Source organism: Trachinotus anak, unplaced genomic scaffold (genome assembly GCF_046630095.1).
Source record: "Trachinotus anak isolate AG129_WGS33_773 ecotype Australia unplaced genomic scaffold, CSIRO_AGI_Tana_v1 ptg000010l, whole genome shotgun sequence".
Lineage (NCBI taxonomy): Eukaryota > Metazoa > Chordata > Actinopteri > Carangiformes > Carangidae > Trachinotus > Trachinotus anak.
In genome coordinates, this window is record NW_027273861.1 from 22,385,601 (window position 1) to 22,403,276 (window position 17,676).

At 38.3% G+C, this 17,676-nt stretch overlaps 1 protein-coding gene and 1 long non-coding RNA gene across 5 annotated transcripts in view; one reads left to right on the forward strand and one right to left on the reverse strand.

Annotated features, from left to right (window-relative positions):
* LOC139626051 (uncharacterized) overlaps window positions 1–6,015 on the forward strand; it is a 28,398-nt gene extending 22,383 nt beyond the window's left edge. Inside the window, exon 2 of the long non-coding RNA XR_011692091.1 lies at window positions 5,762–6,015. This is a non-coding gene — a long non-coding RNA (uncharacterized lncRNA). The remainder of the gene's footprint in view (window positions 1–5,761) is intronic.
* Window positions 1–17,676, reverse strand: part of pde4ba (phosphodiesterase 4B, cAMP-specific a) — a 179,138-nt gene that overhangs the window by 54,590 nt on the left and 106,872 nt on the right. For all 4 annotated transcript variants that reach the window (XM_071486200.1, XM_071486199.1, XM_071486201.1 and 1 more), the window contains 4 exons: window positions 5,760–5,954; window positions 4,226–4,262; window positions 3,902–3,972; window positions 1,575–1,627 (listed from right to left, as the gene is read on the reverse strand). In XM_071486200.1, the coding sequence (XP_071342301.1) occupies window positions 1,575–1,627; window positions 3,902–3,972; window positions 4,226–4,262; window positions 5,760–5,954 (356 nt within the window). The remainder of the gene's footprint in view (window positions 1–1,574; window positions 1,628–3,901; window positions 3,973–4,225; window positions 4,263–5,759; window positions 5,955–17,676) is intronic.

Sequence of the window (17,676 nt, forward strand, 5' to 3'; positions counted from 1 at the left end):
GGGTGGTTAACTACGCTCTCTGTTCTCAGTTTCAGTGTTGCTAATCTCCTTCTTCTCTTTACACAACAACACATGTCACTATTTTCAGTGCCTAGAGAGTGTGGGAACATCTGCCTACAGATGTGAGGTTACAGAGGTAACACCTCTAATGACATGTACACAGGGCTTGTTGGATCTATTCAACAATAAAACGTTTTTTTAGCTCAAACCACAAAAATACACATTTGGTGGTCACATGTGCAACATTCTGCTCAAAGTGTGGTTGATTTTTGCATTTTATTTACATCTCACTCTGAACTGTAGCATAGTTGTACAGTAAAAACACAAAATACTCTTCATGTTCTGCTTGTTGCTTGTTCATGCACAGAGACAAACAGAAGTAGTATATTTAAACATACTTTGGGACACAGTGCCTTTAGATGGATAGCCTTTTTCGGCACCATGAAAAGTTGTTACCTTCATTATAATACACAGTAACTGATATAAATCAAGGTTGACCACAGCTAGAGATGTATTATAGCTAACAGCTGCCATTTAATCATCCAGGAGGTGACACTACAAAGGAGAGATCATTCTGAATCATAAACGTGTTTTTTTCGTTTTATTTCGTTTTGAGCCTACAAAGATCTGTCTGTGACATTTCCCAACGGCACTAAAACAAAACATCAGCCTAATGCAAGAAATTAAGAAATGTTATTTTTGAAATCTCCTTCCTGTGTAAATGTCACCACACATTTGTTGTGGCTAAATTTGAGAGAAAAAACCCCTTTATTCTCTCTCTCGCTCTCGTTCAGCTGATGTTGCATTAGCACCCTGAGACACATGTATGCACACACACCCAGGATATGAAAAAATGCATTTGTAAAAATGCATTCAAATGCATATTAAGTGAAGGTAAAAGAACATTTATGTTGGCTGAGCCTGTAAGGAGACGCACACACACTCATAAGTTATCTGTGGCTGCGCACACACACTGCCTCTTTCTGGTCTATACATGTAAATGTACACACGTACTGTACAAGCGCGCACACACACACACACACACACACACACACACACACACACACACACACACACACACACACACACACACACACACACACACACACACACACACACACACCTACAGACAGACACACACAGCCGCTTAAAATCAAACGTGATGAGAGAAGGAAAGGGGGGGTTTGCTGCTACCATTGAGTGAGCTGCTGTAATAGAGTGTGAGTCTGCATGTGCCCGAGTGTTTGTCTGAACTACCAGTTCAATTGTGTTTAAACAAGGTTAATGAGCTTGATGACAAAATAGTCTGGACTACAATATTGGAGCTGGAGACAGATGGCGCAAAAAGTGAAAGTCGTCACGTAGGCAAGTTCATGAGAAAAGGACGAGACGGTGGAGCGAGGCGGGAGGGAGGAGAGAATAATGAGAATGAGGAAAACTGGAGGCACAAGAATGTTTCAGCCAGATATAAACCAGATAGGTTAAAAAAAAAAAAAAAACAACAAGAAGAAGTGTTCTTCACACAGCTTTACAAAAGTCAGACACGTAGCAGGACATTCCTCTAAGCCTCTTACCTGGGAGACAAACTCTGGTGATTGGAGGCTGAGTTGTTGCTGCAGGAGACCTTCTGGAAGAAAGAGGAAAAAAAGAGACAAGTGTTACAAAACAAATAATTCCCTACAAAAATACTGTCTATAATTATTATCTTTGAAGAGTTGGTTCAAAAACATTTCTCACTTGGTGACTAAGGGAATAGCTTAAAGGGTCAGTGAATGGTTAAACATTTCAGGAAATATACTTATTTGCTCTCTGGCAGGGAGTCAGATGCAAACATTGATTGCACTCTGATTTCTGTCCATTAAACATGAAGCTACAGCCAGCAGCAGAGCGTCTCCAGCCCTCTGCAGAAGAGCGAACAAGTGGATTTCCCAAAACATCAAACTATTCTTTAAAAGTGGATCATGAATGAATAAACTCAAGTTGAGACATTTTTTTTGAAAAAGAAATCAAACATGTTGTTTGTATTTAGTTTTTTCATTTATCGTAATGGAGCCTCGTGGTAAGCAAAGAAGCTTTCAAGTCATCTAACATAAACCCTCCAATTATAGATGTCCACATCCTATTATAACACTCGGCGGGCCTTTTAAACTTTTGGTACTCATTCCATCTGCGTACACTAACACTGAGATCTGCATCCCTGCTGCTTTCAGCAATTTTAACTTCATCCAACTCCCCAGCTTCCTCTTGCATTTGCATTTAGTTGCACGTAAATGTTTCTTTGAACACAGGCTCTGTATCTGTACCTGTATCTGTGGCTCTAATGGAGGTTTGTGAGCTCAGGGACAGGCTTAAGAGCATCACATGACCAAAGCCACACTGAGTTAACTGAAATGTGAATCATTGTTGCAATAAATGATTAAGACTGAAACATGAGTGTCTTGGATGAAATACTAAATAACTGTCATTTGCACAGTGCCTGTAAACAACCCTTCCCCGTAGCATCTTCAGAAACCGACACACGTATAAGCCTTCACAGTGAATAATAGAGGGAAAGGTGGCCTAAAAATACAGATTTCCAGTGTATCTGCATCTGCAGTCTCACTTCCACTGGCAGGTAAGATGGTGAAGGTGACTGCTGCTGCGGCTTTCATTAGACTCGCGGAAATTGTGGACAGTAGTTTCTGTAGAACTATAGACCACACTGGTGTTAAAAAAGCTCTACTCTGGAATTACCCTTACTTTGAAAACCACTGATAAATACACAAGAAAGTGATTTTCAGGTTTTATACTCAGCATTGAAAATATATAAAGTGCACTGGTTTGATAAAGTGCTGAGGTTTTAAAAGAATCAAAGAAAGCAGTGCTCTGTTTATAACATATAAATACCAAGTTCTATACAAATTACATTATGTGCATTGTTGAGTTTTTTACTTAATGCTGTGATTGCTGAGCTCCTGGGTGCAGATATAGTGTATGAAGAGCAGCCATGTACTAGTATTAAGTTTTCTGTGAGACACAGGTTTGTGTCATTACAAGCGTTTTCATTTTTTCCCCAAATATATTTTATTATATGATGTGAAAGACACAAATATGATGCAGTTGCCACTTAGGTAGTGCAGAATTAAAGCAGTGGATACAACAAATACAACAAATACTTTAAATGCATACCATTTCATCTCGGTGAGTAGTTGTAGGTAGGGGTGTGTGCGAGTGATGCACAGAGAGAAACAATAGAAAGGGGAAATAATGGCTCTAAAATTACAATCGCACTTGTATTTTGGCATCACCACTCTAAACTGTTTGAAACTCCATTCAAGGAAATCTAAATTTTTAGGTCTGTGTGTGTGTGCGTGTGTGTGTGCATGTGTGTATGTATTGATGTGCATTTGTACTAAGCATGTGCTTTGTTGGTGCTGAGTTTGCTGGACTACTTTAGCTGTTCAGCTGTGAATGGTGGAAATCAGCTGTGGTTTCAAGCTCAATATTCCCACCTTGTGGTGCAACAATGGAGCTGCAGTCTGATTACACGCGATGACCTAACCAGAGATCAGCCACTACCTTTTACTCTTTTGTGATTTTAAAAGCTATAGAGTTTGATGTATTTCCACTTCAACAAGATTTACAACATAACAATTAAGAGTCATTTGTCATTTTGCTCTCTGTGATGAGGGAAGCCTAAGAGAGAGTGTCTAAGTGGTCTCCAACTTGACTTTGAGGCTTGTGATAAAATATAAAGCTCATATTTTATTATTATCTGGCTCATCTGAATCTCCCAGAAGTATTTTCCTGATGTTGTCAGAGTCTTTAAACTTGCAAATAACATCAAATACAGATCAGAGAAGTAACTTTTTAAGCCACATAAAGAATGTTGGATTGCTGGTCTTGATTCTGAAGCACTTACTTGCTGGAGGCACACTGGACATTGGTCAGCACGGTGAAGTTATTCCTTACACTTCGAAGGCTTGCCAGAACCTAGAAAAGCAGACAAACAGATCATTATTGTATCTTTTGTACCATTTATTTGAAGTTTAATTTTTGTTTTGCTTCAGTTTGGTTGTAACACCATCATCATATAGAGTTATCATTATAAAATGATACATTTATAAAGTTCATTCTTGTTTGTGATGTTTTTATATTTGCGTAATCTGTGTTGTTCAGTGTCACTCTAAACAGCCCACATTTCTTATAAAGAATTAGTGGTTATATCAGACTCATTTTGGATTACCTGAGCAAAAGGCGTAACGATCAGGTCATCACCATGTCTGAAAACACACAAAAAGGAGGCACAAAATATCAGGTTCTGCTGTTGCATAAATGTTATCAGCTAAGAGCTTTCTGCCACTGTGGTCATGGTAAACAGGAAAAACAACAATAAACAATGAGGTCTATGACCCGGCCAGTCTCATTACTATAATTAACTGAGGGAGAGGAGTATGGGAGGATGGTCACGGGTCAAAAACAGGAGTCTCCTGTTCCAGTGGGATGTAACCTTGTAAGGCACTTAGCGCCAAGAGTAACCTATTTTTGTAAACTGCGACAGGGCAAAATACTGAATGACTCCACTGTGGGTTTCAAATAATTTTCATGTTATGCAACATCTGGAGTCATATAGTGGTCACAGGGACTCCTTTACCCAAACTCCATTATAGAGTATCAACAACCGGCTCTTCCACTGGGTGGCAGAACAGTAGTGCAGAAACAGAGCCCTCATAGCAGATCACTGAACATTGTGTGATGCATTTGGTTGGTAAATAAAACAGCAGGGGAACTGTGGTCAGCAGTCAGTGATCATTACTTGGCAAACAGCCTCCAATATAGTACAAGCAAAGAGCTATTAATTCTGTCAAAAGCACTTCTTTTGAATTCAAGCTTTATTCAACTTGAATTTATGAACAGAATTAAATTTTAATTAAGGCAGGCTCTAATTCAGTTAATTGTTTTGCAGCCTTTTAACTTTCACTTTCATTGTACCCCAGAGAAAAGTTGTCTTGCAAATGTATCAGAATCTATATGATCATATCATGTTACTGAATCACACAATTGTGTTCTTTAAATTTTAAACTTACAGGTATAACAATGCAAGAAGCTCAGTTGCAATAAACACAATTTTGATCATTTTACTTGTAAATTCTAAATATTATAATATATGTATTGCCAGAAAATATATCATAATATATTTTGAGGCATACATATGTTCATGACCACTTTTTACAGTATGTACGTCTCAGTTAATCTATTGATTCACTTTACTGCAGACTCAGAGTCCTTAGTGCAGAAAAATAATTAACACAGAAAACCATTATAAGCAACTGCACACTGCTGTTTTTATACTTAAACCAATACTGAGTAATACACAGAAGTACACAGTAGAACATCAAACCCTCAACATCTGTTAAACACGTGTACATTCCTGGTGCTCTGGGTATATAATTAACAACACTGACAACATACACTAATGATGTCCAGGATATGGAGGCATCTTCACCCACTGTGAGCTGAATTTATGAAATATTTCTGTTTAGATACAATTTCTATTACTCTCACTATGGCATGACTTTTACTGTACCAGTCACTAGCGAGTGGACAGGTTAAATGTGCAGTGAGTGAGCGAGTGAGTGACAAATATTTTCGAGCAGACTGAACCATCTATTACTAATAATACATTTTATATGCAGTGATTGTTTACCTGCCAAACTCTGACATGTACATACTTGTGTGATGTGTGCTTTCTGCATGGATTTCCATGTGTTTCTACTTACAGTTCAGAGGCGATGGAGGAGTTTCGTGACATGGACTTGGGCGACAGATCATAGTCACTGTCAGAGCGGTAGAGGAAGGACTCTCTGCGCTGGTTATGACCGGGGAAGTTAGTGTGGAGGACCAGACCAGAGCCGGGGGAGGCCTGGGGGTCCAGAGGGCTGCAGCTGGCAGATGGGCCATTCTCCACATCAAAACTGAAAACAGAAAAAAACACATGTAACACAAACAAATAAATGTAACTAAACTAAAATTTCAGATTATTCTCCAGTAATACTTTTATCTTTCCTGTAATTTCAGCAAGAGCTTTTTGCAATTAAACACTCCAACTCTGACCTTTGAAGATATAAACACATAGATCTATCTGACCCCTTATTGTGATAACACTTTAGGGGAAAAGAAATTCCTCCACTAGTCTCAACATTCCTTTAAGTGATAAGCATCAGTTACACATAGTTAAAGCAAAGCAAATTTATTTGTATAGCACATTTCATTCCAGTGGCAACACAAAGTGCTTTACAGTGTACACAGAATAAGAGAACAACCTAGACACAAAATAACAATAATAATAATTATAATAATTAGTTAAACACAACTGTAAAAAGGTATTGAGTTAAGACTTAACCCTAACCCTCCAAATTTTGGCAGCATAGTTTTAACCCTGGGAACAGCCAGTAATCCTGAACCAGCCAACCTGAGCAATCCACAAGGTCCATACTGGTTCTTCATTGTACTGGTACCATACTGGTGTTTTGGACCTAAGCAGTACAATGATTTATGGACCACTAGTAGATAGCAGTAATTCTGCACAGTAGATGAACACAAACCAACACACACACACACACACACACAGACATGAATCAAGTTGACATGACCAGGCCAGAAAGGGCAGCGTGACATGCTGAGAGCACAGTGTTCATTCACTGATGGAGATTAGTGAGACTGAGGCTCCGACGTTCATGAGAAAGAGACAGTGGAGGAATGAGGGCAGGAGGAGGATCTCATTAAGTCATCATAAAGGCGGAGGAGAAAGGCAGAGAGCAGCATCATCATGAGGATGCTTTTCTTTTTTCTCTGGCTGTGGTAAATCTTCCAAGACACCAGTTTTCCAAGTAAACAGCGTGCGAGACATTTATTTTTTGTTTTTGTGCATTTTTCCACTGAAGTTTGAGTTTCTGAAAGTCGGCCTCTTTCACTGCTTTGTTCTGCCATCACTGATCTGACTGTATAGTAAATACACACCAGCAGAAGGGGCGCTGGTTACATGACAAACTTCAGCAAGAAACAAACACACATTATGAACTGAAAACTCTGAAACTAATTTTGAAACTGTGTGCTCAGCTATATTGTGTGTTTTTCTTGTATCACTGCTCCTCCTCTGTTTATCATAAATAATAATCTGAAATGGAAAATGCATCAGTTCATCTATGCAACAGGATTTTCCAAAGGACAGACCTCCAACGTGAACAATTTCTCTTGAACTGGCTGCAGCTGCAAAACGATTCTTATATTATGACAATGACGAAGAGTTTCTATTTTACTGCACATGACCGTTGCACTTTAGTACAGGCCAATTCCAATGATTAATTCCAATAATTCTTTAAACCACTTGCATGACATTTGGGACTGACTGGGTGGGAATTTGCATGTTTTTAGCCTTTTAAGGAATGCGAAATGAGAATGCCGAAGGTGGAAATAGCTTATATACAAATAGCTTAACAGAAGGAAGACTAAGTAGGAAATAAAGGGCTACAAATGGACACACCACAAACATTTTATAAAAAAAAAAACAACTTTATGTCAAAAGTTAAACTTTTATCAGGGAGTTCTAGAGAGGAGCTAAAATTGATAATGTATAATCCAAGTCTTGAATTTGTCTCGCTGCAGAGTCCTGGACCAGTGGAGACTGTAAAATGACGTTTTAGCTATAACAGGACTTAAATTCAGATACTTGTTTGTCAAAAATATCTACACTGTCAAGCCAGTATCGTCTGGGGCCTTCACCTGCTGTGACATGTTGAAACTATGATTATGTTAAATTACGATATGCAATAGATGAAAAAAACACTGAACAGGCCTCATGAACGGGCTGGCATGACAAGCACAGAAAAGGCTGGGATCAGTAGCCTGCTCTCGCGGCCTGATGAAGAAGAATCAGACAGATCACTTCTTTTTTCTGAGAATTATAACATGGTACTAAGTTAGTGTAAAGCATAAGCATAAGCTCTGCATAATTTCCTGTTCATGTTTTTTGTTTCTAAACATGCCACAGTGACGCACTGAAATCATGAAAAAATAGAAAGTGCGTGTGTGTGTGTGTGCTTCATACATACAGGCACATGCATGCCTGCACTATGCACCATGCATCGAATGCTTGACTACTTCTGCCCTCAGGTCAATCTAGTGCTTTGTGAGTTCTAATCACGTGTAGAGACGACTGATTCTGGAGGCAGCGCGGGCGAGTCTAGTCAACCACAACACACACATCTCACAACTGTCCACTCTTTCTCTTACCTTTAAAGATATAAATCTTCAGATTAACTTTGCAGATGAAGATGATATACAGTACCAAGGAAATTCAAATAGATGACATTTTCACAGGGCCAGGGAAAGCCTCCAAGAACCATCTATCCAAACAGGCTTCCAATAAAGCATAGACCTATTGTCTGTGTTTATTGCCAAAACTGCTCTGAAAGAACTACATGAACTGGGAAGAGACTGGGAAGATGGGGGAGAGTGTGTAATATAATACTACGTTTACAAGCAAGGTTCAAGCTCAAAGTCATAAGCACATGAAATGTTTTCATCTAGCTGAACTGTCATGTGTTCAACTGCTTCTAAATGAACACATCAGCTCCTCGCCGGCCACAAGCTGAGTCACATCCTCATGAGAGGGTCTTTACTGTCAGGTGAGTCATGTAAGAAGGTAACAGCCAGGGTTCAGGTGTTATGACAAAGCTTTATGCTGTTACGAGAAGCTCAACAGAGACAGGGGAAAAAACAAAAAAAAAACAGACACCTACGTCACAGCCCTCCACCCGCAACACAGAGGGCTCATGGCTATTGTGTTATGTAACCAATATCACACAAAGACATGTCAAAGCAGAAGACTGAGAATAACTTAATGCTGAAGCTGAGACATTGTCTACACAAAGTCCACAGTTTTTCGCTATTGGACAACCCAGAATACATATTATCCTTCCACCTGTACAATGGCTGTAAATTAGATTTTAAAGTTTAACCCATAGTTAGGTCAATTTCACTAACACTGAGGTTATAAATAAAGATAAGTGCAGGTGTATTTTGTACGTCCACAAACAGGACTTTGTGCCCTGATTTATAAAAGTGATGAGTGACTCTTTTGAATGACTACATAGCCTCACAGATAACTGGGGTTAAGACAACTGATCATTGTCATAACTGATTAATCTGCCAATGATTTATTTCAACTAATTAGCTGAACATTAAGCCTATGAAATATCAGAAAAAAGGGGAAAATACCTATCAAAATTTCTGTGAGACAAAGTAAACAGCTTCTAATGATATTTGTGTACCATTATATAAAACTCAGAAAAGCTGCAAATCCTCAATGAGAAGCTGGAGCAGGCTGATGATTGGAAGCTTTGCTTGATAAATGACTGAAAAGATTACTCAAATATGACCGATAAATGAGCTGTTTCAAAACTAAGAGTAAAATATACTAAAGCAGTGGTTCCCAAAGTGGGTGCCTTGAAAACAGGCCAGTGGCACCAAAAGATTTAGTTCCTTTATTCATTTATTTATGTATTTAAGTAATCTTTCATCAAACAACGGTCCCATTTATATTGACTATGAAACTGAGGAATGAACATCTAATTCACTCTGTTGAGCTCAGTTGAATAAATACCACTACGCTACAGTGAAGGAAGGGAAGCCATGGGAAAAATTGGTTTAAAAATATTTTAACAACATGTGCAAATGCTTTTCACAAATGATTCCTCATATACGAAAACAAAACCTGCAAGTGATTAAAAAAGCAATAAGACTGCAATAACAAGCATGAACCCTAATCACTGATCCATCGGTTAATTCTGACTGTCTCTGCACTGAACTGACCTGAACCTCAAGCGCCAACATCTAAAGATTTTACAGCAGAAACAACATTTGAACTCTTGTGACTGTCTGGGTGACTGATGTCAATGTTTAGCCCCCAGGTAGTCTGAAATAACGGAATACGTCTAACTATTTGATCTTGGTAGTTAGTCCTTGACCTTTTGGGGCAGTATGTATGTAGCAAAATAATCTAAGCGTCAGAGTCCACTTACTGGCTTGTCTACTGTCAAATGCATCATGAACACTGTGAGATGCTATTGCAAGCTGTGAAACATTACAGTGGACCTCTGGGCTTCAGTAATTTTGTTATATATGTTTAACTTTGGATATAGACTAAACAAAACAAAAACAGGGTTATCTAACTGCTTTGCAGTTGCTGTCTTGTCTCCTGTAATTACTAAAAGGCAAAAAATAAGCCCATTTATTTCATGGCTGTGTTTTTACACTGGTCTGCTTAACAGGACAAAGAAGGGATATCCAAGAATTTACCTTTCAAATAACAACACAAAGACAGACCTTGGGAACAAAGACCCCTCAGTATGAAACGGGGTGTCCTGGTGGTTTAGTGGATTAGCGCCTTTGTCTGGGAAAACCAGTCTCACCCATGCCATTCTCTCATGCCTTCTCTTTGCTCCAGCATATCTCTCTATATGTAAACATATACAAATGCAAAATAAAAATTGCAAACTTCTCCTCCTTGCTCTGCAAAGCAGACACAGGGTGGTGTCTTCAGAGACAGGATGAGACCAAGAACTGTTTATCCAAGCTACTGAGAGACAAAAATAACCATGGGCCAAATGCTTTATTGCAATCATGGGCTTCTTTGGTAGAGGGGTAATAATCAGTCAAACTAGCTTGACTTTAAGGAATCTGACAATGTATGAATGAGAGTTCAAAAGAATCAAAGCGTCACCAGATTGTATGACGCATGTTTGTGTTTCTATTTTGTGATGAGAGTTTCATGATGGTTCACATCCATCATCTGTGACAGATTGCAGGGAACACTGATTCCTGACTAATTCTTGATAAAAGACAGATTTTCCAGCTAACTATGATCAATATTATACAGGGTTACTCAGGGTCATTTTTTAGTGTTATGTTGCACTAAAGCAATCAGGAAGTGCACGCTCTGACCCCAGAATCATTTGCTATGGTGACACAACATTCCTTTCCCATGATCCAGCTGTATCTGTCTGATGGATGGGCAGACTGACTGAGTGATGGGTAAGCAGGAAGGACGACAGACTTAATCACAGAGAGTAGACAAGTTCTCTCGCTCTTTTTATTAGTTTATTGTGTTTTGTTTTGGTTTTTATTATTAGATCCCCATTAGCTTCTGCCATAGCAGCTGCTAATCTTGCCACAGTCAACACACTAAAAAATGTCAAAGTGAAAGTGTCAGATAATAATGATAGAATGTTCCAAAACCAAAGCAAGGAAAACGAAAACCTTACCCAACCAAACAAATAACAACATGCAATTTTCCATATCAATAAATGGTTCAAATTATCACTCGTACAAAAATGAAGGCTAATAACCCACCACAAGTACAGACAAATGACATGATAATTTCAACAATAAAACCCATTACATGTTTCATATCCATTAAATTCATTAAATTAAATGAAGGGATTGATCTTGTCCTTGGCTTATAAATTATCTATAAAGCATTAGTAAATAATTTATTAATCATTAATTAATTACTTACAACTGATAGACCCATTCTAAAGTCTTATCATAAAGTAAAACTGGTGTTTTTAACGTAAAACTGTAAGCTTGAGACTGACTTGGTGGTAACCCTTCTCTTACAAATTCTCAGTTTCATTTTCAATGTGGGACTGATTCATTTTTTTCAGAGAACATGACTAAAGTAACAAAAAAAGCCTTATCAGATCTGGATCATATTCTAGGTACAAACAGAAAGTAAAACATGATTAGTTGAGAGGTGTGACCAGACTGTAGTCAGTGAGAAGGTCAGAAATGAAAAAATAGGCCAAAATAGTTTTTAACTATCCTGTGCTTACTGTAGAGATACTTCATAGGCTAACTTAGTGTTAAACACTGATTACCAGATACAAAACTGTACTTTCCCATAATTTCTCTGGAAGTTGTAGTTATATATAAATGTGACATTTAGGGGGCAAACTGCCTGAGACCTAAACTTGAGTCTTCAATAGAAATTCAGTGGAAATCATGGTGAGCTGCTGCTGCTGTGGCAAGACAACCAAGAGTAACACAAGTTAAGATGGTGAAGATGAATGGAAAGGATTGTGACAAATATTTAATGTTTTTTTCCTGGGAAATGACTCCGCTTCCTAGCTCTGAGACAATGGTATTGTTTCAGGTTGACAAAAGTCACTGAGTAGTAAGACTCTCTCATTTACCGGTACAGTGGGTCAACTCTGTATCCTGTGTGTTGATTTATGCGTGTTGATTTAAGTGTACATGTAGAAGACGTTTACACAAAGTGAGATAAAGGAATCTGGTGAATGGAGCATAATCTGATATAAAACAGAACAGTATGGATTCCAACTCAGGTCTTATTTAAGATAAGTGTCGAGTCCAGGTCAAATTAAGCCTGTTCTTACAAAGCATAAGCCTAAAAATTAAATATTTAAGATATTTTATTATGCAAAGCCTGTCTGATGGTGTCTTTTTTAAATTTTCTATGTAGCCTGTGTAAGATTTTACAAGATAAACATGAGACTTGAGGTCAAATCTTTTGGGACTCGGGGCTTAACTAAGTCAAGTCTAAGGCTATTATTTCTTAAATACACATGACTCGAGTCAAAGGTCTACAGTCCAGTTTTGTAGTGATGTTGCTGGACAAGTTCAGTTGTATGCCTATAAGTATTTAATATTTACATTAAAAGTCAGATAGCACCACTCTGACTACTCTAAATACTGTATAGCGTGACAGGAAACAATTTAAATGTAGTCTCCACACCCTTTCTTGTGGGGGGAAACTGTAGCCCTCTTGTGGTAGTTGGAGCAGTTGGAGTGTGATGCTAGTTTCTTTAAAGGAGCTATCTGTAAGCTTTGCTGTAGCTACATGGGCAACATTCGCACTGAAAGCTGTTTGTTTACCAGTAATGTCGAGAGCTTCACTGTCTTCGTGTTTACAAGACGAGAGGTTATAATACGCCCTCTGAGCAGCGTGACTCTTCAAAGCAGTCTGGACGCTACAGTAACTCCACATAGGAAAGTGACAAAACAGTCTGGATGGACTGGGGCTAGTTGCTTAGCATCTTCAGCACAAGAAAAACAGCAAACAAAACAATGCAAACAATATTATCAAAGCAAAACAAGAGGGTAGCTTTCCACTCCTGGAGACAGCTCTTGGCGAGTAAAGGAATGAAATTTGATGCTGAACTCACAATGTTTGTTCTAGACTGCTAAGTAAACAGCTGTTAATGCTAACATTGGCCAGGTATCAATAGCAAAACTAACAAATAGCTCCTTTAAAGGCAGGACAGAAGAAAACCGAGGAATATTAGTGGACTGTGACTTTACATGAAAAAAAAGCTAGATACTATTATTGTAGATATATCCATTCATCCATCCATGCTCACTGGGATTTCTTTCTTTCCTTTAACTGCTGAATTATGCTACATTTTAAATACTGGTAACCTCTCTTCTGAGCCAGCTAGAACACAAAAAGGTCTGTTAGGAAGAAACAGATGCTTGTGCTTTCTCAATGAAAGCCACATAGTGTCGCAGACAAGGAGAGAAAGCCTTCTTATACTTTGAATTAATCTCTTCCTTCCTGTGTGTTATGGTGAAGGGGAAACCAGTGACCATTTGTCTGTCAGGTTGTGCAAACAGAGGTGCCATGGTAACACCTCCTGTTTGTCCCAGCTAAGGTTTAAACATTATTTCTTTGACGCACGCTTCATTTGGATTTTGTTATGTTATTAAATGAGCAATTCTACTGATGTTAACAATGTTGTGGCATGAACAATCAGAGATAAAAACCATCTGTTCCATTACATATGAGCACAGCTTTTTGTCAAAGTGTATTGGACACAAATGTTTTCCAACAATCCTTACAAATGTCTGAAGAAGAAACGACAGATGTCTGGACCAGATAGTGGATCCTAAAAAGACGCTTCTGTCAAACCAACCAGCTCAGTGAAATGTGCCAGGGCTCTGAAAAGCCCCAGAAGCACTGATGAACTGATTGAGCGATCCCATCAGACCGGGCATAAATAGAAGCTGTATTTGATGTTCCAAAGATGGCAGTAAAACGTCCCTACATGAATCTGCAGCTGAAATATCTAAAAATAGTTTAATTCCCAAGCTAATGCAAACACACATTCTGAAGCAGACATTTCCAAATATATTGAAAGTCAACCATGTCATTGCTGTAAACCACTGATCTTAACATTAAACTAAAGCTCTACTCCTCTGTCTGCAACACATCTGTTTCTCTTTGTGACTAATTTGTTAAAAATGTGCATAACTCAGATGATGCATGTGATGTCAGTACTAAAACCCAATTGCCACACCATCCAAACACAGCCTTCTGGAAATTGCTTACATCATTTTGAAATGATCAACAACAGAAATTTGCTTTTATTTATTTTCTTATTTTTTTCAGTAGAGCACTCATTATTACCCTCAGTGATTGACAGACGTACAGCGCCGGTTTTGAAGAAGAGCTCAGCGTTGGATTTCACTCCTTGATAGCACCACTGCAACACTAGATGGATGTATCACACATGATCCGGCACTGTCTTGCTCTAATTACTATATTTTTGTTAATACGTTTACACTCTCTCATTCACTTTGTAATGTAAAGTGAGAGTGGACTATGCATATACTTATACAACGTGCAATCACTGCTTTTACCCTCATTCATTCACCGTGAGAATACAGTGAATATGTTTCTTTGAGATGTGCATCACTGAAAAAACTGGGGATTTCTTCAACTCCCTTAATGTTGCTTTTAATATCAAGAATCTCTACCGCCATCAGAAACTTGTAGAAGAAAACACAGGAAGCCTAAGCTGACCACATGTCTTGCTGTTCCCATGTGGTATTTCTATAGGCCTGATGCGTGGTTACATTTTAAGGAGGAAGCTAGGCTCAAAAGTTACATCATAACCCCTTAAAGATCACCTTCAAATTTAATATTTCATGATATATTAAAGTATTATGCCTTTGCTTCAAATTCTCCTAAAGTTACATCTACTCATTCTCTGTCAGTTTAAAATCCAGAATCTGTGATTATGCAAATGTTGTTCATTTCAAAAGATTGACTGCTGAATACAAGATGCTTTCTAATTCCCTGACAAGTCACTTCCCAGTGTACGTGTGCTGCAGGCTTCAAGTTTCCACATCACACTTATGTAAGTTATATTTAGGAGGAAACACTAACTCAGAAACTCAGTTAAACAAAAGCAGCCTTCTAATGTCAAACTGCTCGTACATTATTCTGCACAGTGAGGCTCAAACGTCCAAGTGAAATAGTAATAAACAAAACACTTTTTCAAGTGTAGTGGGACTTAAACACACAACTACAAATACACATTAAACAACACAGATTTACTTTGTTGCTTCCCATTGACCAAAAATGGAAATATTAATTGTTAAGTTGTATCAACTGTCACAATTTCACCTGAATTATCTATTCTCCTGCCCTGAAAACCACACTAATGAAAACATGAACCACCAGAAGTCCATTGTTGATGCTAACCTTTCATTTATAAAAAGTATTACAACAAGATGAAAAAAAAAACACTGACAATCAAATATTTTCTGTGGTCTTTTGTGATATGTTTCCAGAAAAAGAAGAAAACTCCAGCTAGATGTAGCACATCTATTATTAATAGAAATTAGGCCACTAATGTAATCAGGACTTGTGCCGAGTCATTTTACATGCACATTTAGGGACAAAGTCTTTTAACACATGCTCTCATTCACAGACACATACGATCTAAATGCACAGCCTTCATGTCAATTGAGGAAACACAAAGCAGAACTGGGCAAAGGTGTGATGACGATGGTTATGATAAAGGAACAGGGGCTAAGGCCGGCTTGCGTGTGTGCTTATATTTGTATGTGTGTGTCTGTGGAAGTGTGTGGGTGAAGTGAGCACCTGCATAGAGCAGAGGCTACCAGAGTGATGGGCACTTATTGGAACTTAACAACAGAAACTGAAATCTACTTTTAACTGGAAGGAAGACAGCAAAGACAGAGAAAAATAGAGAAAAGACAGAGAAACTCTGCAAGACATTGCTTCAAAAATCATTCCTGGGCTGGTAAATTAGAGTGTGGCATCTGTTTTCCATTACATTCCCTGGTCTGTACAGTCTGGCTGGTCGCCGTCACAGTCTGTGGTTTCTCCATATTGCTCACATTGAACTGTGTGTGCAGTAAGTACGACTCTATTAAACTCATAACTTTCTGTTCAGCAAAGAAAATTATGAATGAATGAATGTAAGAAATATATGTCAGACACAGGGGCCTTTTTGTAGATTGAGTCATTTTACTTTTGATACTTTAAGTACACTTTCCTGTACCTCTGTACATTTACTTGCATGAGTTTGGATGCAGGACATTTACTTACTAATATATTGTAAAAGTCCTGCATTAAGAATCTGAGCACTTCTTCCACCACTGTAGATGCATTTTTTTTTCATGCTTGGCGCTATCCTAACCCTGTCTGTCATCACCATCATCTTTTGAGACCCCTGAGCCATCAGCGTTAACACTTGTTATCATCCTTGTCATTATATTAACTCACATAATCACCGTTATCATCATAAAACATTCTTCACAGAAGCAGTTGTAATTTCAACTTTGTGCAGTCACACACAAATCAAAAGCCCCAACCATATAACCATGACTGGCAGACTTAGGAATCCCCACCACATTTTTCTGTGTATCCATCTCCATAACAACATATTACACTGTAGGTAAAGTGCACTGTAAATAAAATACTGCTGAACCACAAACTCTACAACACAGCGCAGCACCCCGCCCATGGGCAAGCAAGCACAGAACACAGTTATTCTAGGTCCTGGAAAGGAACATGGGTCAAGAGAAAAGAAATCTGGTTTCAAATGCTGACACTTATTTAACATGTAACAAAATATAGGATGAAGCTAAAGAGCAGCCTCAGGGTCAGTTTTATTCAGTTGAATTTTACATAGTGTTGGATATGGATGAGATTTTGAAGCAGATCAGGGTCAATTTTTCCAACAGCTATGACTGAAAATCTCTATTTAAGTCACATTGATTTTGGTCTAGTGACCAATTACAATCATGTCTCAAGCATCACTGCTCTTCTCCTTTCCTCTAAAAGCCTTCTTATATAGTCAACTGCACAGACAGCAGCATTAAAGAGATGTGTGCTGCGTGGCGTCTGATTTGTTTATTTGTACTCTGTCTCAACCACAGTTTCCCCAGTTACACAAATGAGATTTGGATGTTGAGCATTCATCTATGGTTTTAAAAACTACATATATGTGGGCCTATACACACATATACACACACACACAAACAAACATATATACACACACCCATATATATATATATATATATATATATATATATATATATATATATATATCCTACTCCAAAAGTCCTTGCTTGGAAATGATATTGGTCTTCAATGATGTGATGTGACCAGTAGCGAAGGGTGGAAATAAAAAGGGACCAAGCACCCATGCAGGACAAGATAAAAAGATGCTGTGATCTTTGTTGTTATGCCATAGGAATCCGGGTCACTGTCCAAATATTTGGTTAAGCTCATCTCTCCGGGAGATTATCTGTTCCAGCAGGACATGTGAGAAACAATCCCCGCATGGGACACATGCAGTA